General features: G+C 42.3%; 1 protein-coding gene across 1 annotated transcript; it reads left to right on the top strand.

Moving 5' to 3' along the window:
- Positions 1 to 749: 749 nt before the first annotated feature.
- Positions 750 to 26,429, top strand: LOC108802147 (F-actin-capping protein subunit alpha-2). The gene is made up of 10 exons (XM_018574027.1): positions 750 to 847; positions 11,603 to 11,666; positions 13,355 to 13,406; positions 16,023 to 16,086; positions 16,968 to 17,174; positions 17,302 to 17,381; positions 18,462 to 18,540; positions 19,858 to 19,929; positions 20,970 to 21,032; positions 25,966 to 26,429. Exons 1-10 carry the CDS (start codon positions 809 to 811, stop codon positions 26,104 to 26,106), a joined length of 861 nt encoding a protein of 286 aa, XP_018429529.1. The 5' UTR covers positions 750 to 808; the 3' UTR covers positions 26,107 to 26,429.

Below are 26,429 nucleotides of genomic sequence, written 5' to 3'. Positions count from 1 at the left end.
CGGTTATGGGGCATTTTCGGCCCCATAGACTAATGGCAGTGCCTGAAAATGAGTTTTTTTTCAACAATCTCCTTCTAGTACTTGGGTTTCCATTAGCTGAAATAAAAATACTGCAAAAAGGCCTGAAACCGCTCATGCTCAGGTATGAATACAGCCTAATAATTGTCCATGAATGAAAATAATGTAGAATAGATCATACTTAGTAGACTATGGAGTCCAGCGTTGTCTATCTAACAGCCAAAGTTTAGCTTTTGTTCCCACGCTGCCATCTTGAGACTTCTGTTGGTTGAGACTTCCTGCTAGGCATACAATGCAACATTCTGCACATGTGCGGACATGACTGCGTTTTGCAGCATGTCTGCACACACTTGGGTGGATTCCACGCATGTGCAGACAAGCCACTGGTCTAGGCCAGGACCAAAATACTTGGAGCAGACCCATGGCATGTCTGCATGTACAAACTCTTGTGGCACACTTGCATTCCTCACCAAAACACTTCCTGCTGTGACATGTGATGTGGACAGCCCAAGAGGCAATGGGACTATGCTCTATGCCATCCTCGCCTAGGCAAGGCATTGGGAAGTGGTGGGACACCGCACCTCTACAGTAAATACTTAAAACAAAATCCAACTGTATGTTATTGTATACGAGGGCTGAACGAGAGAAAGTTCATCTACTGGGCGGAGGTCCGCCTTCAGCTGTCACAGCACACTTCCTTCTATGCGCGCTCCCGTCACTCCTCAGGTCTGACGTCAGACTCCGCCCTTAGGGGGGGCGCGCAGTCAGTCAGGAAAAGGGGGTGAAGAAGATGGCGGATGTGGAGGAGCAGCTATCTGATGAGGAGAAGGTTGGTGCGTTTATGTGTGTTAGGATGAGCACTCTTATTAGCTTCATAGAAGGAGGTGTACCGGGCAGTGTAGGGGCCCCGGGAAGTCATGGTGGGCTTCCGCTCTATGTCGGGAGGGGGGAAGGTGTTTCAGGTGAGTGGGCTCCGGTAATAGCGCTTAGCTCGGGGTGGGGTTGTGTGACTACCGCCGCTTCTTCCTCCCAGCGTGTCCGCTCCTTGTACGGCCTCGGCCGAAAATAGGAAGGGCGGAGACCGGCCGGGTCATACATGGAGCCCACATACAGAGAATGGGCCCCCTGGCTCAACTGTCATTGCTGACCAATCAGTGGTCGTAGACACCTCCCACCCCCCCAGCAGGGAGCTTTATAGCTCTGTGGTCTCTGACCTCCATGTTGCATGTACAATCCCTGTATGCCTCTTCTGGGGGATCTTCCATGTCAGGGGATTTCTCGTAGGGGGGTCACACTGCTGGGAGTAGTCCTCAGAGTATATGGGGGTGCACACTGCTGGGAGTAGTCCTCAGTTTATGGGGGTCACACTGCTGGGGAGTGTCACAGTGCAGGTTTAGGGATGGGGGATGTTGTATAGAGAAGTCTGTCACCTGTATAATGATAGCAAACCTGTACAAAATCATAGCACCCCGTGTTTAAAGTGGAACTCCGGCACATTTGTCAGGATTTTGATAACTGTATCCCCATTAGGGAGGTTCCCCACACTTCCTGTCCCATAAACATAACAGGAAGTGAGAAGACAACTCCCCATAGTAAGGGGAAATAAAAAAATTTCAAGTTCTCACTAAAACAGGTCCATGCCTGCCTATGTGAAGATATTTAATTAGCCCACATGCTAAAATGCTGAGTTTTACGCCCCATTCACACTTGGTGTGTGCAGCGTTTTCGTGTGTTATGTCACATTTGTTGTGTGTCCGCATAAGGTAGCCATTTACTTCAATGGGCCGTCTTATGCTGCACAGCAAAGAAGCTCATGCAGCTGCAAGTTTTGTGTGTTTTATGACTGGGTTGGTCATGTGCTACAACATGCATGTTTTTTTAGCTGCGTTTGGGAAACCATTAATAACAATGTCACCACCAGAAGCAAAATGTTCTTTTTTTTTTTTTTTTTTACACCTGAATGCAAGTATGAATGAAGCCTTAGTGGGGGTATTTAGTGTCTGTGTGTGGTCCAGCGGGGGAGGGGGGTTGGAAACAGCACATTACACCGTATACTTCCTTTTTTATTGAGAGTGTACATGTATCCATGCAGCAGTGCGGTGTGCTGTGGAAAATGCAGCGTGTTTGTATTTTTCCGCTTGGCACATATTACCAGTGTTGTGTTGTGAACAGGGCATGTAGAAAACAATTGTTCTTGTGCAGAAAAATGCAGGTCACCGCACATAGCATCAACATAACCTTAGATGCTGCTTGATGTAGAGTCATAGGGCCATGTGACACAAGTGATCTCGTAGCAGCCATTCCTCACAGCTATACATTTACACATGTCGGAGATTAACAGCATTTAGTAGTTAGTAAAGTAATTGCTGTAGTCACTGCTACAGATTCAACCAGTGCTGCAGCAGTAGATTGGTGTGCAGTGTTACAGAGCGCTCTCCATCAGTGTTTTTGTTTAGCTAAACCATAGATGTGAGTTGTCACTGACAAAAAGCAAACTCAGTTGAGTAACTGAGCTACAAATCTCTATAATATTAGAATGCCAGCGAATCCATAGAAAAGAAGTGTGATTTTTTTTTCTTAGCAAGAAATCATAAATATAATATATAAGAAATCCTCCATCTGACATGGACCTAATAATAAAGCAGACATTAGAGGAATCCCCTAGTAGAAAAATGTGGATGCTAAGGGCCCATTCACACCATAGCATTGCATTAATTGCACAATACAGTGTGATTAACGCGTGCTATTGCATAGTGCACCCAGTGTGCGTTACGGTGCGCTAGGTGTATTGTGTTGCCACCATTTGAATGGCACCCCAATACTGTGCTGTATGATGAAAAAATGCATGCACTACTTTTTTGCAATACATGGTATTGCAGTATCGTGCGTTGCGCTGCTATGTGCAAAACAGATGACAAACGCACTCATCAATTCGTCACCAGCTTTACAGTAAGGTGCACACGGAATGGGCTTTAAACAGTAAAATAGCGAAAAGTTTTCCTGGCACACTCGCAAGCTAGCATGTAACAAAAACGTGTCTCACACTAAGGATAATAACAGAGGTTTGGATACACGTCTTCTGCAGAAAATGTGAAAGCCGCACAGCCGCGCCAAGGCACCTCTATATAGTGCGGTCCTAACTCTAAACTATCAGAGCCTCCATCTTGGAGCACATGGGGCAGAAGATAAAATTGGGTGCAGGTTTGTCAGGAGGAAGCCTAACCCCCTTAAAGGCACAAGGGATCCCGCACATCCCAATGTCAGCTGAGACCCCCCATGAATGGCACCCCAATACTGTGCTGTATGATGAAAAAATGCATGCACTACTTTTTTGCAGTACATGGTATTGCAGTATCGTGCATTGCGCTGCTATGTGCAGCGGCTGGCAGGTGTGTTGCGGTGCCATTTAAATGAATGGCAGTGCACAATGATACATGTTTGGTGCGCTGTGCAATTAAATGACCCTAAAAATTGAAAAGGTTCTCAGAAAAAAAAAAAAAAAAATGGGCTTGCCATATTTGTAGGACTGAAGTGCATGGTGAATCCAGATCAAATAAATATACATTAGCCAGCAGAGTATTTATTTACGTTAAAGTGACATTGAAGGCAAAACATTTTTTCCCTCAACCCAACGTTAATGAAAGCACTTACCTTAAATGATGTCTCTTAATCCGATCATCTTCTTTCCTGTAGTTTTCAGCCTTCTCTCCGCTGCTGCGAGTCTCCGATCCAGCACCGACTCCTCTGTCCTTGTGTCTGCATGGGTGCACGCATCCATAGACTTACCTTGTGTCTCTCTTCGCGTCCTGGCTGAAAATGAGAATTGCGCATCTTGTTCCCCCCCAAAAAAAACAATTATTTGCGGCCGCCCGAGCTGTTTCACATTTTCGGACGGGAGCACGCGGGGAAGACACAGATGAGTTTAAACCGCTGTTAAAGCAGTTTTTGTTTTTAATATATGCAAAAAAAGCTGAGGGTTTAGAAACCCTTTAAGCCCATTCACTTACAATCGCCATGTTTCCAGACAGCTGACTCCAGCTCTCTCAGCTTGGCTTCCCTGAACTTCCTCTCCAGAAGGGACAGAGCGGTCTGTAGCAGCTGTCCATCTACTATCTTGGAGGAGGGGAGTGTCTTTCCTTGCTGTGTCTGTGCATTTGTGGAGACACACATCTTATTAGCACACACAAGGGTGGGCTCCATATGACCCAGCAAGGGAAAGGAGCCACTCTAAAACAGGTTATAAGGACCAGTGCACAGGGGACCAGCTGATTCTTCAGGAAACTAAAAACTTTTAAACATCAAGAAACCACATTCATTGTAAGTTGTTTATTCGACATTTAAAATAGCTTAAAATCCTTTTGATGTTAATATTTGATTTAAAAATGTATAGCTGGGGCCTAACTTGAAGTTTTCTCTGGTTGTTGTCTATAAAGCTCGCCCCTAGATTGGACAGACTGGCTCCTGAATTCCATATTAATTTGTCCACCCGTGTGTTAGAGATTTCCCCTCCATTCCTATCCTGGGGACCTTTTTATCAAACAGGAAATGAAGGAACCTCTCCAACGGAGCATCCGACTGCAGTAAAACTTACAGCGCTGCATGACGGAATAAATGTCAGTCAAAGTACCGCAGCGCTGAATACTGAAAAATGGCCTGGATGGGAAGGTGGTTTAACACCGCGGATGTCAACTGGTTAATGCAGAACTCTGAGCAGATATAAAAGACACTAAATAATGCAGCTCAGTCATGGTGCAGCCAAAAAAAAAGATTATTTTGGCTTCCTGTAGAACGTTCTGAAAGTCAATTTACATAACTACAGTCTACAAGATTAATGATCAATTTACATAAACCTGTTTAGCTGAGTGTCAATTGAAGCAAATGTGGGCTTGTGCTTCCCGAGCAGGGGACCACAGAGCAGTGGATGTTTTTCCTGGACTTTACAGGCAAAGCGTCTCCAGGCTGGGATATCACCAAAATGTAAAAAGTGTCACCTCACCTTTTGTGGGTATTTCAATGTTCAAAATGTCTAAAAAAAAAAAAAAGGTCAGATCTCATAACTCCTGTCCCATGCATCATATGATCGTTGAACCTTCAGGGAAAGAGTGGTGTCACAAAGACGAGGTGACTGATACTAAACATGAGAGTTTTTTTTTTGTACAATATGTATTTAAGGTTCTGTTGGCCATAGTGTGCTGGAGTTTGGAATTGTTTGGAACCCAAACCATCACTTTCAGATCCATAATTTATAACTGGAAACTGGTTTTGATCTTCACTGTATACTATAATGGAGATCTAAAACCAAGGAATTGTCACATTCCAGGGGTCCATTGACATGGGGTATGTCCATGTTTTTCCATCCAACCCTGGAAGCAGGATTAATCATAATTTCTGTAAGTTTATCCCTTTTTTTTATTTTAAAACTGGTTGCTTGTATGTACACTATATTGCCAAGTATTAGGACACCCCTCCACACCATTGGATTCAGGTGTTCCAATCACCTCCATGGCCACAGGTGTATAAAATCAAGCACCTAGGCATGCAGACTGCTTCTACAAACATTTGTGAAACAATGGGTTACATCACCACGTGCAACGCAAAGCGTCGGATGCAGTGGTGTAAAGCACGCCGCCACTGGACGCTAGAGAAGTGGAGACGTGGTCTCTGGAGTGACGAATCGCGCTTCTCCGTCTGGCAATCTGGTGGACGTGTCTGGGTTTGGCGGTTGCCAGGAGAACAGTACTTGCCTGACTGCATTTGACCAAGTGTAAAGTTTGGAGGAGGGGGATTATGGTGTGGGGTTGTTTTTCAGGGGCTGGGCTTGGCCCCTTTGTTCCAGTGAAGGGAACTCTTAGGGCATCGGCATACCAAGATATTTTGGACAATTTCATGCTCCCAACTTTGTGGGAACAGTTTGGGGATGGCCCTTTCCTGTTCCAACATGACTGCGCACAAAGCAAGGTCCATAAAGACATGGATGAGCGAGTTTGGGGTGGAGGAACTTGACTGGCCTGCACAGTCCTGACCTCAACCCAATAGAACACCTTTGGGATGAATTAGAGCCGAGGCTGCGAGCCCGGCCTTCTCCTCCAACATCAGTAACTGAGCTCACAAATGCACTTCTGGAAGAATGGTCAAACATTCCCATAGACGCACTCCTAAACCTTGTGGACAGCCTTCCCAGTCGAGTTGAAGCTGTTATAGCTGCAAAGGGTGGACCAACTCAATATTGAACCCTACGGACTAAGACTGAGATGCCATTAAAGATTATGTGCGTGTAAAGGCAGGCGTACCAATACTTTTGGTAATATAGTGTGTCTCATTTTGTAACTTTTTATAATTCTACACTTTTCTAGGCACTGCCCCACTAGGGATATTCAATATAACATGAATAAGCTGGTTTTTGATTACTCTAAAGAACGCGCGAATCTGAGGAGACGGTTGTGTGTCTGCCGTATGTGTATAGTTGATCATCTGTATCATCAGTGTCTACCAGCATAGTTCTAAGTCATTCCCAGGTGTGTGGGTGTGTGTGTGCGCGCAGGCAGTGGAAGAAGTGCGTACGCCAAGGTTGTAGCTGAGAGGCTAACTTGGAGAATTTTAGTTGGCGTGAGGAAACCCCTTGATCTGTCACACAACAATATGAGCACACTAGATTGTGTGTGTCCCGCCAGCTTGAGTTGGGTGAGTATCCCTCCAGTGGTGACCAGCGGTAGTGCAGGAGACTGCGAGTGGAGGTAGTAACTCTAGAGGTAATTGTGTCTGGTTTAGCTAACCTGTAGCTGCTAGTGAGAGCAGTGTGTGCGTGTGGTCTGTGAAGCCTGTGTGTGCTAGACTGCTTGAGTCCAGAGTGTACGGACCATGAGTGTCCGGGAAAAGGTTTCCCACGAACCTGTAAGTTGTGGGTGGTGGCATGAGTTCATTTGTGTGTGCGTGTTTTGTGTTTTACAGGCGTACTGTCACGCCTGCAGTCTGGGAGGCACTCTGGGGGTTTTCGCGATGATCTGCCAGCACACGGAAAGATCTCAGAGGACGGTGATAGCCTGCGCATTGTCTGGCTCTTCCTGCCTCCCTGTACCCCCTCGGCGCCCTCCCTGGCCCGCCGTCTGTGACGAGATCTGTTATAAATAATGCATGTTTTGTGGAGAGAGATTGGAATTCCTGTCAGGTTTTTTTTTTGCTGTCTAACTGTTGGGGAGATTCACCCTCTCTATTTGTCCTGGTAACTTATCACTGAAAGTGAAAAAAAAATCCCAAATGTTGGGTTGTCACCAGAACAGGAATAGACGGGGATACTAGTTTTGATGACTCCTTTGACCTCCATGGAGAGATTTCCTCTCACTTCCTGTTCACTATCTGTCAAAGTAAAGGGAAATCTCCCCAATGGGACACAGTTGGCCAAAATACTGCCAGAGGGTCGGTGAGGCAGTGGAAGGAGCCAATTAGGTGTGCTGCGGTACAAGAAGCATGCTGATAGGGAGGGGGAGAGGGAGAAGAGTGACAGAGATTTCTGCTCATTGGTGTGTAGCTTCTCCTTTCAATTTTTCCATTCACAGGGTGGGGGGGAGAGAGAGAGACGTGAAAGTGCAACGACAGCAGAAGAGATCAGTGTCCCTACTCTGCCTGGCAAGACTATGACGTGTAGCAGAACTGTACAAATCTCAAAACTGGATGTTTACATTTCCATGTACTGCCTTGCCATTCAATACACCCCTGACACATTGGCTTTGCAGCCTGCTTTTTTTTAATTTTTTTATGTAGCACACCTTTATTGTGCACTTAACCATTGTGCTTTATTGTGCGTTGTGGTATGTTAAAGAAAAAAAAGGTGCGGGCCTGATTTTGGTTTTGTTGCGTTTGCAGTCCATTGACCTATTCAAACCATGCAGATAGAATTGAATGAACCCCTAATTAAGGAAGTTTCTAGAAGTATGGCTAAAAACACTAAGTTCTAACTTCAAGAATACAGTGGCAGCACTGAAACTTGAATATGCCTGTGGTTGTAATGAAGAACCGCTTGCATAAGCACACTGTGGTCAGCAGTTTCTACTTTTTTGTATGCGTTACATTTTGGCGGAGGGTGTCACTGAAATGAAGCGCGCTTCACTTCTTTTCATTGTCTAAAAAGACAGATGAAAAGATAATGTGGTTTTTAAAAGCTGCTCATGTCTCTGTCACAAAGCTGAGCATCTTGTGATAAACATCTTAGTAAAAAGTTTTGAATCACTACATGAACAAGGACACCGCACCCCTAATATAGGTAAACAGCTAAAATAGAGATAGATGGGGCTTTTAAGTTGTCAAAAAATGCAATTAGGGATAATACAACATAGAAATGACAAAATTACTTTGAATAAATAAATGTTATTTTACTAAGATTACATGATCCACATGATAAAAATATACCCGCTAGTATCCATGATCAAACGGCATAAAACCTCCCAGGACTCTGTACATGTGCATGATACATGCATAATAATAAATACAATGAACTTGTTTTATCAATTACATTATAATAATTTTATATAAATAGTCATAATCAAAGTAAGATGTACTGCGTCCAGCCTTCTATGCATTTCGCCGAAGCTTCATCAGGAAGTCGGAGGTAACCTTTAAGATTCACATGAATATGCCAATCAGTATATTAATATTTCAAACATAATTAACAAACTAGTAACAAAATTTAACCAATTAAATACATACATAAATACCATAAGTGGGACATTAGTGGTGAGTGGATCCGCACAGTCGGGGAGTCATCCCCAGAAACAGTCAAGGACAACAGAGAGGATAGAGAGAGAACTGACGGCGATCAAATATGAGAAGCGCAATCTCTACCTCAGGATATCTATAAACAAATATCAATCGTATAGTATAACATTGGGATGCAGCCAGGTGTGAGTGCATAATATAGATGCTAGGAACCAACCCAAATTATTCCAGCAAACTCTAATGGAGTCAATAAGAGAAAAGCCCGCGGATCCACATAGCACATTGTTTACCTTTTTTTTCTTTTCTACTTTATTAAATTGTAACAAAATTAAATTTCATTTACTTTAAGCACTGCATAAAAATGCAGCATGGCCTACTTTTTTTTGTTTTTCAGCACACACACCAACATGTCAATTAGTCAAGCTCACACCAACACTGCAAAAGGGAAATTGCCTTGTTCTTGCATTGGAACTGCTTTGGGCAAGGCTGTCTAGCGTAGCCCAACGTGACTGGGTCCTCCACCCTTGATTAGCTGCTTGTCATGGGTGGGAGGGAAATGCATCCTCTCTGTTCTGGTCACCATGGCTTAAAGTCCATTTACATCTTTGTAAGTGATTTCCATTTATTGTGGTAATGTAGAGATGCAGTGATGATATATAAGTATGTACATTTTTAGGACTCACATTGCTGGTCTGTTTAACTAGTTTTTATGGACTTTTTAGTAGGCCCGAGTCCTAAAGATTCCAAATTACTTCACAGGACATTCAGTCTGACATTGGGGTCACATTGTCTTGTACAGGCTGTAAAGCAGTTGATCCCCCTCCCTGTCAGTCATTGTAATAAGATCACTGCACATTGGCTTTGCCTCTCCAGGTCATTGTGCACTGTCCAGGGGGGCATTGCCACTATGAATATTAATAAATGCAGGGAGAGCTCCGTTTCCACAGAGAAGCTCCTGCACAAGGGAATCGTACGATGTGGGAAATGTAGTTTGCTATGCCCTGTAACTAATCGATTTAATCAATAATTAGAATCGTTGTCAATTATTCTCATATCAATTAGTTTGTGTCCTATCTGGCTTCCTGATTGGCTGGGAAGCGGACTCCATATTCCCTCGCAGCACTGCCGGTCAGAGGAAATCTCTGGGCATTCTTTGCAGAGATGGATTGCTGAGATCTCTGTGGAAGCAGCAGACACTCTGCATTGATCAGACCAGCCCTGCTGCCTGGGCATTCTTTGCAGAGATGGACTGCTGAGATCTCTGTGGAAGCAGCAGACACTCTGCATTGATCAGACCAGCCCCGCAGCCTGGGCATACATTACAAGGGAGGATTGCTGAGGTCTCTGTGGAAGCAGCAGACACTCTGCATTGATCAGACCAGCCCTGCTGTCTCGGCATTCTTTGCAGAGATGGACTGCTGAGATCTCTGTGGAAGCAGCAGACACTCTGCATTGATCAGACCAGCCCCGCAGCCTGGGCATACATTACAAGGGAGGATTGCTGAGGTCTCTGTGGAAGCAGCAGATACTCTACATTGATCAGACCAGCCCTGCTGTCTGGGCATTCTTTGCAGAGGAGGATTGCCGAGATCTCTGTGGAAGCAGCAGACGCTCTGCATTGATCAGACCAGCCCTGCTGCCTGGGCATTCTTTGCAGAGATGGACTGCCGAGATCTCTGTGGAAGCAGCAGACGCTCTGCATTGATTCGACCAGCCCCGCAGCCTGGGCATACATTACAAGGGAGGATTGCCGAGATCTCTGTGGAAGCAGCAGATACTCTACATTGATCAGACCAGCCATGCTGTCTCGGCATTCTTTGCAGAGATGGACTGCTGAGATCTCTGTGGAAGCAGCAGACACTCTGCATTGATATGACCAGCCCCGCAGCCTGGGCATACATTACAAGGGAGGATTGCTGAGGTCTCTGTGGAAGCAGCAGACACTCTGCATTGATCAGACCAGCCCTGCTGTCTCGGCATTCTTTGCAGAGATGGACTGCTGAGATCTCTGTGGAAGCAGCAGACACTCTGCATTGATCAGACCAGCCCCGCAGCCTGGGCATACATTACAAGGGAGGATTGCTGAGGTCTCTGTGGAAGCAGCAGATACTCTACATTGATCAGACCAGCCCTGCTGTCTGGGCATTCTTTGCAGAGGAGGATTGCCGAGATCTCTGTGGAAGCAGCAGACGCTCTGCAGTGATCCAACCCACACACACACTCTCCACCCCACAACACAAAGCAGAGCTTTATTTATGCTCTGACTCAGAAGGGGGCCATATCTGATTGCAGCAAGGAAACAACTACTTCCACACAATGGTTTGTTGTACTTTTTTTTTTTTTTTTTCAAAATGAGACTAAAGGTGGCCATACATTGTTAGATTTTCGTTTTGAAATGTTTCATTTCCGCTACAAACCCTCCTCCGATTATACATAGACTTCCCCATCAAGCATAGGCAAATGTCAATTTTGGAAATCATTCGTTAGCCATACTAACCAACCAATTTTTGACAAATTACCGAAATAATTTTCTTTTGCGCATGTGCTGTGTTCTTGCTGCTGATTCATTTGGTTTTTTTTTCCAACCTGACCGAACAAAAAATTTCAATCACAATATCGAAAACGAAAATCAGTGATGTACCATCAACTGTCCGATTTTTCGTTCGAAAGACCATGCGTGTGCGATTCCAAACGAACATCGCACAGTGTATGGGCACCTTTTTACTATGACAGCAGGCCAGGAACTGTGTATACAAGATATTCATGTAATCAAATGCAGATAAAATTGCACTGATCGACTAGGCTTTTTATTTTTGTAAACTTCATTAGTTTTGTGTTATTGGAAATCCTAATAATTTTTTATTACCTTTTTTAGGTACGTGTAGCGGCAAAGTTCATCATCCATGCTCCACCGGGGGAGTTCAATGAAGTATTTAATGGTGAGTAATCCAGTTCATTTGGCAATCTACTCGCTGCTCTCTACTTGCTGACAATTACATATGAAAACGGGTAGCATTTCAAATGATCTGCAGCCGCTCAGTGGTTTCCAGAGTAATCCAAATCGTGATTTTTTTTTTTTTTTTTTTAACAGCCGTTATATGGAACATATTATGTATTTTTATTTCGTTTTCAGAAGGATTAAAAAAAAGGCACAGCAACCATACAAAATGAAATTCTGGTTGTTACTACAGGCACACTATTGTCACAAATCTGCAATAGTTAATTGTGCATATCAAATTGTGTGTTCTTGACAAAATGACCAACAATTATTCCTTACTGAGCGAGGGATTACCCTTGTATTATTATAGTAAATTTGCACAGTGGAAGCCACTGTCGGCACCCTTTCAGCTGGCATCTCTCGATCAGCTGATCAGAGGAGACGGTCGGAAAATCTTCAAACGAACAGAGCTGGCAGTCAATGAGCTGCCGCCTCTGTTCTGGCATTCTCAGAGCGGCTGACGGCCGCTGTCAGAATACAAAGGAAACCTCGGTGATTCCTCGATCACAATCGTAATCGTTTATGGAGGAATCTGTTCTATTATTTTCTTTAGCCCATGGGTTGAACGGGAAAAAATAGAGCGGTGTATGGCCAGCTTTATTCTATTTCTTTGTAACAGCAGTTTGGTCCAAGTGGGCTTTGTAGCATGAATTGTGTATTGAGCTCGGTGTGTCTGCTGTGGTAAATAGTAGTAACCAGGTATGTATTGTTACATCAGGTAAGAATAGAAAGGTGGGGGTAGTGAACTACCTGTAGAGGAGGAGGAGGAGGAGAGATAAAGAAAGGAGCAAGTGCAGGTAAGAGAGTGGAACTGCTTTTCTAATGGAAGACTAACAGGGTTCTTCACAAAAGGGTGAAGAGTTTGGAGAAGGCAGGAGAAGGGAACAATCTAGGCCAATATAGCTGATTTGGAAACATTCTCCAAATCAGCTCACTTTCCAGTTCAGCTATTTTAGCCTAGATTGTTCATATCCACAGCCTTCTCCAAACTCTTCACCCTTTTATGATTAACCCCGTAAGTATGGAGCCCAGGGTTAGTTATTTGGCTCCATATAGTGGTGCGCATGCCATGCAAAACAGCATTCATCCAGCGTATGATTTGTAAAATAGACCCTATACTACACATGCCCTAAAGTCCACGTTTTTATGTTTTGCTAATGTTTCATAACCTGGCTGTTGGTTTCCATCAGCTCTGTTTCCTTAGTTTGGGTATAAAGGTCTTAAACTGTTGAAGGAGTTTTCGTTTTCCATTTAAAGGTGATTTAAACATAGGGCTGCTGTTGAAATATGCGCCAAAGTTTTTTTTCAAGGCTTTCGGACAACTCTTCTGTTGGAAGGCCTAGGAGATGGATCAGAGATCTATTGCAGGGGTAGGCAGACTCTGGCCCTCCAGCTTCGGTGCAACTCCAAATCCCATTAGGCATTACAAGACAGCCACTGACATGGCTCCCAGAGGTAGATACATGATGGTATTTGTAGGTAACTAATGTGATTGGTGCTGTACCCTAAGAAAATAAACTTTTAGCTTTATCATTGAATTGTATTTCCCAGTGTTTAAATATACAACTGATGTTCTGTTCTATTGGAGGATGGCTAATAACTACTTTCTTGTATGTGTTTCTTCTACAGATGTTCGGCTTCTACTCAACAATGACAACTTACTCAGGGAAGGCGCTGCTCAGTAAGTGTTCATGTCATTACCGTTCCTCCAGAATTCCTAACACACAGTTGAAATCATGTACTACAAAATAGCCTACACATGTAGTTGAGCCAGAAATGAGCTAGTTTTGAGTACTATAAAGGTTTATTATGAAAGTGAAAAGAATGAATGCTAGACTTTGTGACCTGACTGATTCTGCTTCTACAGCTTTATAGTCACAAGTATTTGATGACTTCAGGCAAACAGCTAAATGCACCATTGAAATTCACATATGGGAGTTGCCGTACCTGCTAATGGATTTACATTTCTTTCTATCCAGTCCTAGGATTTACACAGCCCTAGTAGACTGCAAAGATAGCCTGGTGACCTGAATTTTCTATGCAGCATTTAAAATGCATTTCCACCTTTTGCAGACAAATGTTTGTGTTCCTATTCACACAGCATACAAATAATGAAAAAATATATTTCTTACCATTCTAGCCATTTATGTAAAGCAAAATGATATACAGGACTCTACAGGCAGCTTGAACGTTTTTGAATAACTTTACTAACTTTACAATATAGGGATACTTGGGTGCAAATTTCTTTAAAGACCATTAATATATGTACCATGCAGGCCCTGATATTTTCAACTTTGTTAGGACAGACTGTGTTTACATCTCTAATAAGATCTGCCAGGCCAGCACAGGCAGGGTTAATTATTGCAAGCATGACTCCCCAGCCTCCTATAGAATGGGAGAGCTAGGTAAACTTTTTATAGTATTATCCAGGAAATAAAAGGGACAAGCAACAATTTTTTTTTTTCTATAAGTTATGCTATGTGAATGGAAACGTGTAATAAATATAAAGTAGGTACATTTTTCCATTTAGCTGCAATAGTTGAAAATATGCTTTAAGCAATCTATCTAGGTCTCCAGCTGGTGATTGGATAGTGAAGGAGCAGCAAAAGATTGATGCAATCATATGCAAACTACCCTGCCTACCAAAAGGTTTGTGATTTCTCTTCAGCTGGTCTTGAAATCCTGACAGCACAGGCATATATACAGCACTGCTTGGCTAAAGACCTGCCCCAGCCTGTGATTGATAAAGGAGCAGCAGCTGATCCTCCCAGAGTTCATGTATAAGCTGTAGCTAAAAATACATATATTTTTGGTAAAATCGTGTTTATGTGTCTGCAGTTTTAGTTTTCACCCATTCATTAGGAAGCATTGTAAGATACCTTGTTAAAGACAATTAAAGAAAAGGATCAATTAGACCCGAACACGGTAAATGGCTGGCAGAGCAGATTGTTCTTTCTCTAATCGTTCAATACAAGCCATCTATTATCATTATGCAGAATATAATAATCGAATATACCTGATAGTTATACCTACAATAATAAGCCACCAGAGGAATAGAAGTTAGCCAAATATAATCCATTATAGTTCACCCACCCTGCATCCCACAAGGAATAAGTGTGACATACAGTATCGCATCAATAGTGATGGGATTACAAATGAATTGCCTTGTGGTATACACATATTGGTTTAATGTTCACAGCAGGTATGGTCAATATCACTATATACTTTCCATCCTTGTTTGCAGTTTTAAGGTCATTTACATACTAAACCGTAGCGATACACTGGGGGAGGTTTAGGACCCGTGTCAGGTTTTAATGCCGGTCTGGGTCCCTGCTGTGGAGATTAGCCCTCACTCAATGTCTTTCATGAAGTTGAATCTTCCCAATGGGATACACAGGCACCAGTAATTATCTGACAGCAGTCATTCCTCTTGTTTTATTGATTTTTTTATTTTCCCTCACTTAAACCAGACAGACCTTGTCTCTGAGATTTTAAGGGCTTGTTCACACCATGTCCCGATCATGTCCAGACTAGAACAGTTTGTTTCCGGCCCAAAAAAGAATCCCAATGTATCCTTATGGTATTTCTGGGCTCTGTTCACACTAGCGCAGTCTGTTCGATCCAGACAAAAATATACTGCTGGTCTCATTTTCTGTGGTCTGGAACGCATGCAAACGCCCTGCGTTTGCAGATCTGTTCCAGATCTTGTGCGGACATGGTGTGAACTAGGGTTGCACAGATACCAAGTACAGTACTCGGTACAAGTACGAGTACATGTACCGATACTTTTGAGCTCCAAGACTACACTAGAGAAAAATTCAAAAGTTAGGAGGCCGCTGTCATTTGTAAGGAGCACACGGAGCTCCTGGGATTTGTACGATTTTGTTTTTATAAGTATAAATAAAGGGATGCACAGATACCAGTTCTGCGAGTACGAGTACTTACAAGTACGAGTACTGATACATTTTTATTGTCATGTGACCGTATTTCTAAAACAATACAGACTAATGATTTCAGGACAGTGGTGGAGTGCCAGAGCCAGGTCCCAGCTGCAACCGCTGCAATCCTGGTATCCCATGAAAATGCCAAGTATCTGCACTGGTACTCAAAGTATCTGCGCATCCCTAGTGTGAACATAACCTAAAAGAACAGGCTCTCTGCAGTCTCCAACAGCTTCTGGTTTCCAGCCATTCATGAGAAGGGGAAAAAGCAATTTCATTTGACATGATCTATTGATTTGTGTGATTTGAAAGCTATTTGATGTTTTGATATTTACAGATTTTATTTAATTTTCTAGTGCTTTTGCGCAGTACAACGTAGATCAGTTCACTCCAGTAAAGGTTGAAGGCTATGAAGATCAGGTATGTCTGTCTGCATTGCTTATGATTTCTCCTTCAAAGACTATATTTTTTGGGGGGGGGGGGTTATCCCCCCATTTGCTCCAATGTGTAGCTAGATTTATAGATTCAATATGAAGAATGTGAGTTTATGGGCCACATTTTAACAAGTGAATGGGTAGCCTTGTATGACAAGGAGAGCCTCAAACTATTTACCATTACCTATAATGTTTAGGTACACTTGTCATAAAAAAAAAAGTCTGCCATTGCTGACCACCTTCTGAAAATGTGAGTTGCCTGGCCATCTCTGACTTCAGTAATATCTGAGTAATCTAAAATATGCATGCAGCAAGATCAGAACTCCTGATCTGCATACATATGCTGGGTTAGTGACTTGGGTTAGATGCCATATTTCTCTCATGACGGGTTTCTGCACTCTTGCATGTGTTTTTCTCATTCTGCAATTAGGATCCGGTTATCCTTTAGGACTGCACTGTGTTTGTGTTTTTGTCAAATCAGTACTGCAGAATGTGTAGCAGTTGTCTGAGGTGTATACAGGCTGATATGTTCTGTAACTGGTTGATGTGATAGTATGAACATTTAGATTTGTAAAGGTGACCAATCTCTACTTCAAGAGTATTTCACAATGGACACCCTAATCTTCCCACCCCACCGTTCCCCTCACAACTACATCTACAAGTGATCCGTTAGTAGGCATTAGTACTGTTCTTCATATGTTGGCTATATTTCTCAGGGTTCACAGGTTGTAAAGTGTCAATACAGAACCTCCTGAGGGAATATTGATAGTTTACAGCTGAAACTGAGGAAACAGTTTGGGATCTGGAGTTTTGTAGACTTCTCAGGATAAGGCTAGAATGGAGAATAACATTCCTGTCTCTCCCTAGGCATTAATAACGGAACATGGAGATCTTGGTAACGGGAGGTTTTTGGATCCAAAGAACAAGATTTCCTTTAGATTTGATCACTTGAGGAAGGAGGCCAGTGATCCCAAGCCCCATGAGGGAGAAAATGCCATCGAATCGTGGAGGAATGTTGTGGACTCTGCAGTGAGATCCTATGTGAAAGATCATTATTCTAATGGATCTAGTACTGTAAGTAGAAATTCTTCTTTTTGCATTTTCTCTTTAATAGTGTAAAAATGTATAAATATTTAGTTTAGTCATGTAGTGTAAGTGGAATTTTACCTCTCGTCCATGCCAATTATCTTTGTAACCTTAGGTGTACGGGAAAACAATTGATGGACAGCAAACTATTATTGTATGTATAGAGAGTCATCAGTTTCAAGCTAAAAACTTCTGGTAAGTCTGTTTTTCTTTCCTAGGAAATATGAGGGTATAGGCAATTATGTTTTGAATACCTCAACAATGCTAAAGCTGCAGATGCAGCTTTGCAGACCTTGCATGTTCACACTAAATGCATTGTTAGAATCGCTGACTCGAGTATAAGCCGAGGGGGGCACTTTTCACCCAAAAAAATGGGCTGAAAATCTCGGCTTATACTCGAGTATATACGGTAAACCTATTCCAACTTATGCATTGTACTCCCATTCTCTGTTTTCGTTGTATGCTTGCAATAAGAAAACAGTTTGGCTTCCTGCAGTACAATGTGCAACTTCCTTTTTTTCTGTTCTGCTAGACTGCTGGGGAATGTACTCATGGCCACCATTAAGGGGGTTCTGTGTTAGTCTTAATGAGCAGCATGACACCGAAAGCCGGTCTGAAAATTCTCAGCCAGACAGTGACTGCAGCTAATCCAAGAGTACGACTTTCAGAATACAATAGCCTAGCTGAGAGCATTTGAGTGTTTTCAAATTTCAGTGTTTAACCTGTGGGCTTAAAGGAGAACTATATGAGGTGAGTGAAAATCACTCAGCCTCATAGTTTGAGCCGATGTGTGACCATGAAACTGTCACATGTCGGCTCAATAGATCGGAAGGTGAACAAACACATACTGTCGCTCGCTCACTTCTCGATCATCTCCCTGCAGAGAGCGGTGACTGTCAGTCACGCTCCCTGTAGGGGTTCTCCCCCCCACCCCAAAGCTGGCTCTGCCTTCTATATTGGCAGAGCCAGCTGTCACTCACGCAGCTGGGTGGATCTTGGCAGTAATTTCGGGATCCACCCAGCTGCGGCGGTCTCCGTATACTGCGAGCTGTAGCTCGCGATATACTGAGCTTTGGGTCACGGGAGAACGCTAATTTATGTCCTCCTGTGACCCTTAAGAAAACTATGGGGAAAAACACTTGCCCCATAGTTCTCAAGTGCATTGCAAAATTTGAAAGCCTTACAATGCATTCAAACACAAAGCTTAGAAGTATGTAACCCTGTTATAGCAGCAGTGCAGTATGAATCATTTGGTTGCCATATTATGTTTTCTAGGAATGGACGCTGGAGGTCAGAATGGAAATTTACCATAACGCAATCTACTGCGAAGGTGGTGGGACTTCTAAAAATTCAGGTATTTCATGGTTTACCTTCTGTGGTGGTAAAACATCATACATTCAATGCAGTTTATTATATTCAGCATCCTAAATATCAGTGACCTTTTACTGCTTATTTGTATGCATGGAAGTAAGATTTTTTTGATATTGCTTAACCAGTGGAATCATAATTTTCTTATTTCTATGCTCATTAGTTCTTTTACTGAACATTTTTATTATAAACATTTAAACTTTTATTTCCATGCAGGTTCTTCAGAATTTTCCTAAAAGATAATTTAAATAGTGTCAAATATAAATGTCTTTATCGTCCATAGAGGTTTTCTTTTTTTCTGGGTTCCCTTTTGGGACCTGTTATCCCTGTTTGGAAGTTTATTATTCTACCTGCTTTGATGTATTCCTGGTTGCTCAGGTTCAGTAGTCCCTTTTATGTGGAATCGTTCCCCTCTGCATTGGTCGGTAAAGCAGCAGTAGAACCCAGCTCTAATTTCCTGTGTCTTACAATGGAGTCCAAAAAATGTGTTTTATAAGTACAAAAATCCAATTATTTTTTACTGGGTACATATTACAACACAATGAAATGTTTCAGGGTGGCAACAAAGTAAATAAATGATTAAACATTTTTTGTTAAGCAAAAGCTGTAACAACCTGATCTAATTTTAATAAAAAAGTTAAAAGCTTGAACCCCACTGAGCACTATATAGATCTATTATGACTATTTAAAGTTCTTAAAAGCTCTCTATCCTTTTTGTGAAATTACATCGGGTTTAACGAGTTATGCAGCTAAAGCTGACCACACACCTTACAACCATCGCAAGACTTATGTCTTGCGATGGTTGTAAGGTAATTTTAAAAAAACGTACGATCTGCCCATCTTGGACAGGCAGATAGTAGCTTGCGCACACCGGCCCGTGCGGCAGTTATCTCACATTCATGCTACAAACCAGCCGAAAGTTTTCGAACATGCTCGAAAGACAGCAGTCGTGCGACCGTACAGTAATGGTCGCACGCCTTCCACACACCTTGCGATAATTGTATTATCGCAGGATTTCTCGCGATAATTGTCGCGAGGTGTGTGGGCACCTTTTAGACTTCAGGATGTACACTCCCGGAGGCCATATCAAGAGCTAACTGCTTTCTTACTCCAGTGGAATACACAAAATGCAGACTATGGAAAATCAAGTGAAATTTTCTTTAGCACTGTTTCCATGTTCCCTGAGTAGCGTAAGTTGCTTACTAATTGGCTTACACTTGTAGCATGTCATTTCATTCATTAAATCCTTTTAACCAGGTAATACTTTCTGTAGCGTATAACAAAATCTTTATTTTTTACATAGGTTCATTATTATGAAGATGGAAATGTACAGTTAGTGAGCCATAAAGATATTGAAGAATCACTAACAGTGACTGTAAGTATGTTTACATTATTCACCCATCCATGTCAAAAGGTGTAAAATTGTGTGTTTTAGTAATGGCAATATCCCTCCAACTCTGATACTGTCTCTCAAATGCTATTAACTATTTTTTTCCCCACAATCCAATTATGGCCACCCACGTTAAACACATTTGTTGTACAATGTACTAAGTTTAGAATAAATCAAAATCTTAAAATTACATTAATCAAATTTTAGGAAAAAAAAGTGTTTTGTCCAGCTTTACACAGGTAGAGATAACGGGAAATGTAATCATACTTGCCTAATTTTCTTTTCCTTGTTATACTCCATGGCATCGCTGGGCTCATTTGTCAGCGCTGCCATGGATATGGCCAGGAAACAGCCTTTACAGCCCACTTTAATCTGATGACACTGAGTGCAGATGGGAAATGTATACTATGGTCCTGAAAAGATTACCAACATACTGCAGGGGGTAGTATGGATACATTTTCCTTCAGTCGTAGTAATAATAAATGCCTGAGGCTGGCACTGGAGGATCACCCTTTAGGACCCATTCACACCACATTAAGATCATCTCCAGACCTGGCCAGACTGTTTCCGGACCCAAAATGCATCCTAATGTATCCCTATAATATTTCTTGCCTCTGTTCTCACCAGCGCAGTCTGTTCCAGACCCAGAAAAATACTGCGGTCTCATTTTGTCTGGTCTGGAATGCACTGGAACTGTGGGCAGGCTCTCACCATGTTCAGATCTGGACCAGAAAATGGTGTGAACCTGCCATTCAACATATTTCAATATTGCAGTAATCTATTAGAATTGATCAGCATTCAGAAATCAGAAACAGGAAAGATGATGATAAACCATTTCTTTGGATTACTTTTCATATTGCTTTTCCTGGGCTATGAGAAAAAAAAACTGGTCTTGCGTGCAGGCATGGAAGTTACAGCTGTGGCCAGCATGTGTGTTGGGTTGTCATAAAGTACTGGGTCAAGAAAATTGGGTCATAAGATGATTGTGATCTTTCTGTTATCTTTTGATATATTGTATTTTTCAGAATGAGAGTCAGACTGCAAAGGAGTTCATTAAAATTGTAGAGGATGCTGAAAATGCATACCAGGTACGTCTGTTATGACTTAAGGGTTTTGGAAATGGGGGGGGACCAGTAGTCAAAATACAAACCTATTTCCTAAAGACTTGGTTTACTACTCTTGTGCAAAGAAAATCATTTATTTAGCATTATAAGATGCCAAAAATAATTGTGCAAACTGTATGCATATGATAAAACTGGCACATGTGTATAAAAAGGATACAATGTGGCTTAAAGCCTCACTTGGGGAAAAAACTACAAGGGTTAACGGCTTGTTTATGTCAAAGGGAACTGTATAAAGCTGCCCATACATCTATAGATTATCTGTAGATTTTCTATGGTCAGATGGAAAAAGTGCAACAGATTCCTCCATCTACGCTAAACTGTGTGGATGGAGGAATCTCCTACTGGGCCAAGCTTCAGTATCTTGCTAGTCTGCCCCGCTGGCTCTCAAAATACCTGAACAATCTAGGGAAAAAACACAAACAAGGGGCGCCTTTCCTGGTGCAGACAAATTTATTAAGATCAGAATAGAAGATAAATATAAAACATACTCACAAAATTCATGATGGAAGTATAAAAAGTGTATAAGTTAAGTCCATGGACCCAAGGTGAAGTCTATGAAAGCTGCACAGCCGTGTCTGTGTGTCAGCAGGAGACTGTGTGCTGTAGGATGACGCGTTTCCGGGGTCACGCCCCCTTCATCAGATACAGACCTCCTCCGTCCCATGTGCTAGATAAAGAGGTGACTGGCCAATCGGCAAGTGTGCGGGAGCCCTGTCGGTTTAAACCGCAGCTGTTACAGGGTTTGTGTAACGAGTCCTCCGTGGCTAAAGACATTGAGCCCTGTCCTGTGACTGACGGATAGCCCGTCATGGCGCTGGACCAATCATGAGAGGGCTATACGTGGGCTCGCCTGGAGGGAGTGGCCAATGTTAGCATCCAATCCACGAGGCAGAAAACCGAACCTTGTTCTGCCAAGTGGCGTATCGATTGTGCAGCATGTCAGCTGTACAGCAAGCACTATGAGAGGGAGGTGGACTGTTTACAGAGAGCAATTTAGAACACATACCATGACAAATGTAAACAGTTCATCGTCAGCTGGCAGAGGCTATGCGTGCCATGACAAAACAGATTTAAGCTGATAAGCAAGGAATATTGAATAGATTGCACAATATATATATATATATATAATTGGGACCAGATGGAATAAGCATAACCCCTATCTGAGACAGACATGAATAAACCATGTATGTGTATAGGAGGATGATATATATATATGAATATACATGGAATTAATGATTGGATGCAGATGTAGTTCAGGTGTTTAGAGAGTCAGCTGGGCAGACTAACAAGATACTGAAGCTTGGCCCAGTAGGAGATTCCTCTACCCACATAGTTTTAGCGTAGATGGAGAAATCTGTTGCACTTTTTCCATCTGACAATAGGAAATCTGCAGATAATCTATAGATCTTTAGCCAGCTGAAAGCAGTTTTACTTGCTTGATTCTCACTTCTCTGGCAGTCAGTTCTCATCCCACTCCTCTACGCTCCGACTTGTGGACTGTCCCTCTGCGTCCTCACTAATTATGCTGGACTATGGGCCTTGCAATAGACGTGATGTCAGGAGTGGGAATAAGGTCAGTAAAAGTCGTCTAAATAGTACACCTAGACAAAAATAAATAAGCAGTTAACCAGGTAACCCTTGCAATGCAGGGGTAGCCCCACTGAAAGGTAGTGTTTTTGGTTTAGTTTGTTTCTTTCCCTGGAGATGGGCTTTAACAAGAATAATAGTCTTCTCTTGTACACTGCTTGAGCAACATGTAGGATTATAAGGCACATTGCATGTTTTTTAGTCTAATTCTGCACTTACATAAAACACCCCTCCTTCTTTCCCAAACTCTTTTAAAACCGACATATAGGGTTACACAGCAATATATCGGCTAGAGCTACATGTGTTGACAAATTTGTCGGTATTCTCACAGTTCGTTGAAACAGTGCTTCATTCCTCCAGAAAGTGATGAAATTAAAAGCAATCGTCTCATGTATACCTGCATGCCTTTGGTTTGCCACAAAGCAAAGTGTGAAAAATAAATTCTTGTTTATACTACAAATCTATTGTAAAATGGCCTGGATAGATGCACTGGTACCCCTAGAATACATAATAAATCTTTGGCTCATAGTGATATTTCAAATTTAACTGTTACTGTGTAATTAGTATCACATATTAAAAAATTCCAGCACAAGGGGCGAAGGGGGTTTTTCACAGTAAGATCGGTTAGGGTCCGGAACTCACTGCCACAGGCGGGGATTTCAGCAAAGAATGTGGAATTGTTCAAGAAACTTTTGGACGATTTCTTAAGGGACCGTAATATACAGGGGTACAGGTACTCCTAGAATGAGATCCTAATAGGTTGGACTTGATGGACTAATGTCTTTATTCAACCTCAAATACGATGTAACTATATCTCTTCAGTCTGGTAATCTGTCAGCCTATTTGAATGGAAAAAAAATGGTCAATCTGTTTTGCTATCATCATGTTTGCCACACTGAACAGGGACCAGAGAAAGCAAAGGAGAGCTTTTGTCTGAGGAGATCAGAAAGAAAATGATAGACCAGCATGTAAAACATAAATACTATAATGCCATCTCCAAGTAGCTTGGGGTTCCTGTAACTAAAGTTTTAAAAAAAATATTATTGAAGTAAACAAACTAAACAAGTTAACACAAAATAGAAGTTTCAGATCCATGGGTGTGTAGCTAACCTCCCCGGATGCGACAGCAAAAGGAAAATCAACCCCAGAATGAACAAAGATAGTGTGCATGGTAGACAAGAGCCAAGAAGAACTTCCAAAGATCTACAAGGTACATCAAGGTCAAGGTGTGTGTGATGGCACCATCTGTTGCTTTTTGAATGACAGTGGGCTCAAAGGAAGAAGACCCAGGAGGAATCCACCAATGAAAGAAAAACATACAAAAGCCGGATTGGAATTTGCTAACATGCTTATTGACAAGCCACAATGCCTCTGACAGATGAGACGAAACTGGAATTTTCTGACAAATCACCTCAGTTCTATGTTCACAGATGAAATTAAGCTTTCAAAGAAAAGGGTGCCGTACCTACTGTAAAAAATGAAGAGGCTCAGTTAGGTTTTGGGGCTGCTTTGCTTTTGTCTGGCATGGGGTGCCTTGAATCGGGCAGGGCACAATGAAATCTCAAAACAGTTAACGGATTCTGGAACGATAAATACTGCCAAGTTCAAAAAGCTCTCATTTACAGGTCATGGGTCAGGATAATGATGCAAAAACACAGCTAAAAGAACCCAAGAATGGCTAAGAACGAAACATTGAAGTGACCTTATATGAACCCTGATCTCTTGATTGATGGAAGGAGATGAACCATGTAGTTTGGAGAAGGCACCTTCAAACCTGAGAAAGCTGGAGCAGCTTGCTCAAAAAGTGTTGGCCAAACTACCTGTAAAGCCTCATTGAGAGCTACTGAAATCAATTGTTTGCAGTGATTTGACCCTAAGGGCCTGTTCACACGACATCCGTTTTCTGTGCTGACCTGATCCGTACGCTCCTGCACTAAAAATGCATCCCAATTTATCCCTATGTGTTTTATGGGCTACAGTTCTCGCGTGCGCAGTCCGTTCAGAAAAATACTGCATGTCACATTTTGTACGGTCAGGATACGGTCCGAAAACGCATCAAAAACGCACTGCACTGCAGCTAACATACTGATAGCCCCACTCCAGCAAAAAAAAAAAAAAAAGTTTTTTTTTTTATTTTTTTTTATTGGCAAGCATCCAAAACGCCGAAAAAACACATAGCACCGCGTCTGCAGATCCGCACCTGATCGGGACTTGAAACTCTTGTGAACAGGCCCTAAATGTTGCACAGCAAAATATTAGGTTAAGGGTCCCATAACTTTTGTCAATGGCATTTATATTTGTTTCATTTAAAATACTCAGTTAAATCAATAGAAAAGTCTGATTTTGTTTTAAATATAAAACAATGGTTGATGCAGATTACTTTGGGCAGTTTTAAGTTATTTCCTAGAAAACTTTGGGTTCCCTTTTTTTTTTTTTTTTTTTTTCTTTTTTTTTTTTTATATGGGTACAAACACATTTTCCCACATCTGTATATAGGCTGACCTGCCATGATTGGTAGCCTTTGCCTGCAGTGGATAAATAATTAGGATAATACAGGAAAATTAAACCAGAATATGTGAAAATTAAACTTTGCTTTTTACTACAGGTAAACGTTGCTTTTTGTTCTTGGACTCCTATTTCTCATGCAACTCTACTCTGTAGGCACTGTCGCACCATCAAGAGTGCGTTCCAGTGCATTCGGCCTCTGGAATGCACCTCGCCCAGCTCACTTTGTTTTGGGGCGGGAGGGGAGTGCATTGAACTCAATGGCACTGCAGCCACACACCCCACCCGCAGAGTGATCGCTGGCACCCGAACACGTGGCTCATTAGTGCCTGTGTTCCGTCCAATGCGATCTGCAAAAAAATAGTGCATGCAGCATTTTTTGCAGATCGCACTGAACCGGAACACAGGCACTAATGTGCCACGCGTTTGGGTGCTGATGGTCACACCGCAGGTGGGGGCCGTGGCTGCGATGCCATTGAGTTCAATGCACCGCCACACCCCTCCTGCCCCAAATCAAAGTGAGCTGGGCGAGGTGAGTTCCAGAGGCTGGAAGCACTCTTGATGGTGTGACAGGGCCCTGTAGGTACAGTAGTGGGACAAGGCGGCTGCTAAACAGCTTGGTGTGGGAATAAACCTGGGGCATGGAGTATTATTTGGAGTAAAAAAAAAGAATAAAGCTTTTATTCATTTTGTCTTGACTGCTATACACTACCATGAATAAATGCATATTGTGCCCTTTGTAAACGTGCTGCTCTCCTGTACATTGACTGCTATGATTTAACCCTTGTATCTCTTCCTGTCTTAGACTGCAATCAGTGAGAACTACCAGACTATGTCTGACACTACTTTCAAAGCCTTACGCCGGCAGCTGCCAGTGACGCGCACAAAGATTGACTGGAACAAGATTCTTAGTTACAAAATTGGAAAAGAAATGCAACATGCTTAACATGAACGTTGTACGCCTGGATGATTTTAGTGTCTGTGCATACAAATAAACATGGTTGCAAAACTCTTTGAAGCTACCACATTGCTTGGTCTAGGTAGCCCTTTGCTATAAAAGTTAAAATACTGTAATTAAAAATTCAGCTACAGCACAAAATGTATATTATGAATTCATTTCAGTTTACATTTTTGTTTTGAGGGTTGATAAATTTACTGCATTTGTCATTTTCCCGGTGTTCAACATTTGAGGACAAAATGCTTTTCTATTTTAAGGCTTTTCTAAAATGCACTTAATGTAAGTTTGTGTAATTCGGTTAAACTGCCATG

Source organism: Nanorana parkeri, unplaced genomic scaffold (assembly GCF_000935625.1).
Source record: "Nanorana parkeri isolate BGI_ZX_2015 unplaced genomic scaffold, ASM93562v1 scaffold49, whole genome shotgun sequence".
NCBI classification, from domain to species: domain Eukaryota; kingdom Metazoa; phylum Chordata; class Amphibia; order Anura; family Dicroglossidae; genus Nanorana; species Nanorana parkeri.
The sequence above is the reverse complement of the archived record's forward strand: the minus strand, read 5'-3'. Positions and strand labels throughout refer to the sequence as shown.

What these genes read in the sequence shown, in the direction of transcription:
- LOC108802147 (XM_018574027.1), top strand. Translation starts at nt 809, where the DNA reads ATGGCGGATGTGGAGGAGCAGCTATCTGATGAGGAGAAG. An exon ending in CTCAGGGAAGGCGCTGCTCA is followed by an intron (nt 13,407 to 16,022) that starts GTAAGTGTTCAT and finishes TTAATTTTCTAG; the next exon opens with TGCTTTTGCGCAGTACAACG. An exon ending in TTGAAGGCTATGAAGATCAG is followed by an intron (nt 16,087 to 16,967) that starts GTATGTCTGTCT and finishes GTCTCTCCCTAG; the next exon opens with GCATTAATAACGGAACATGG.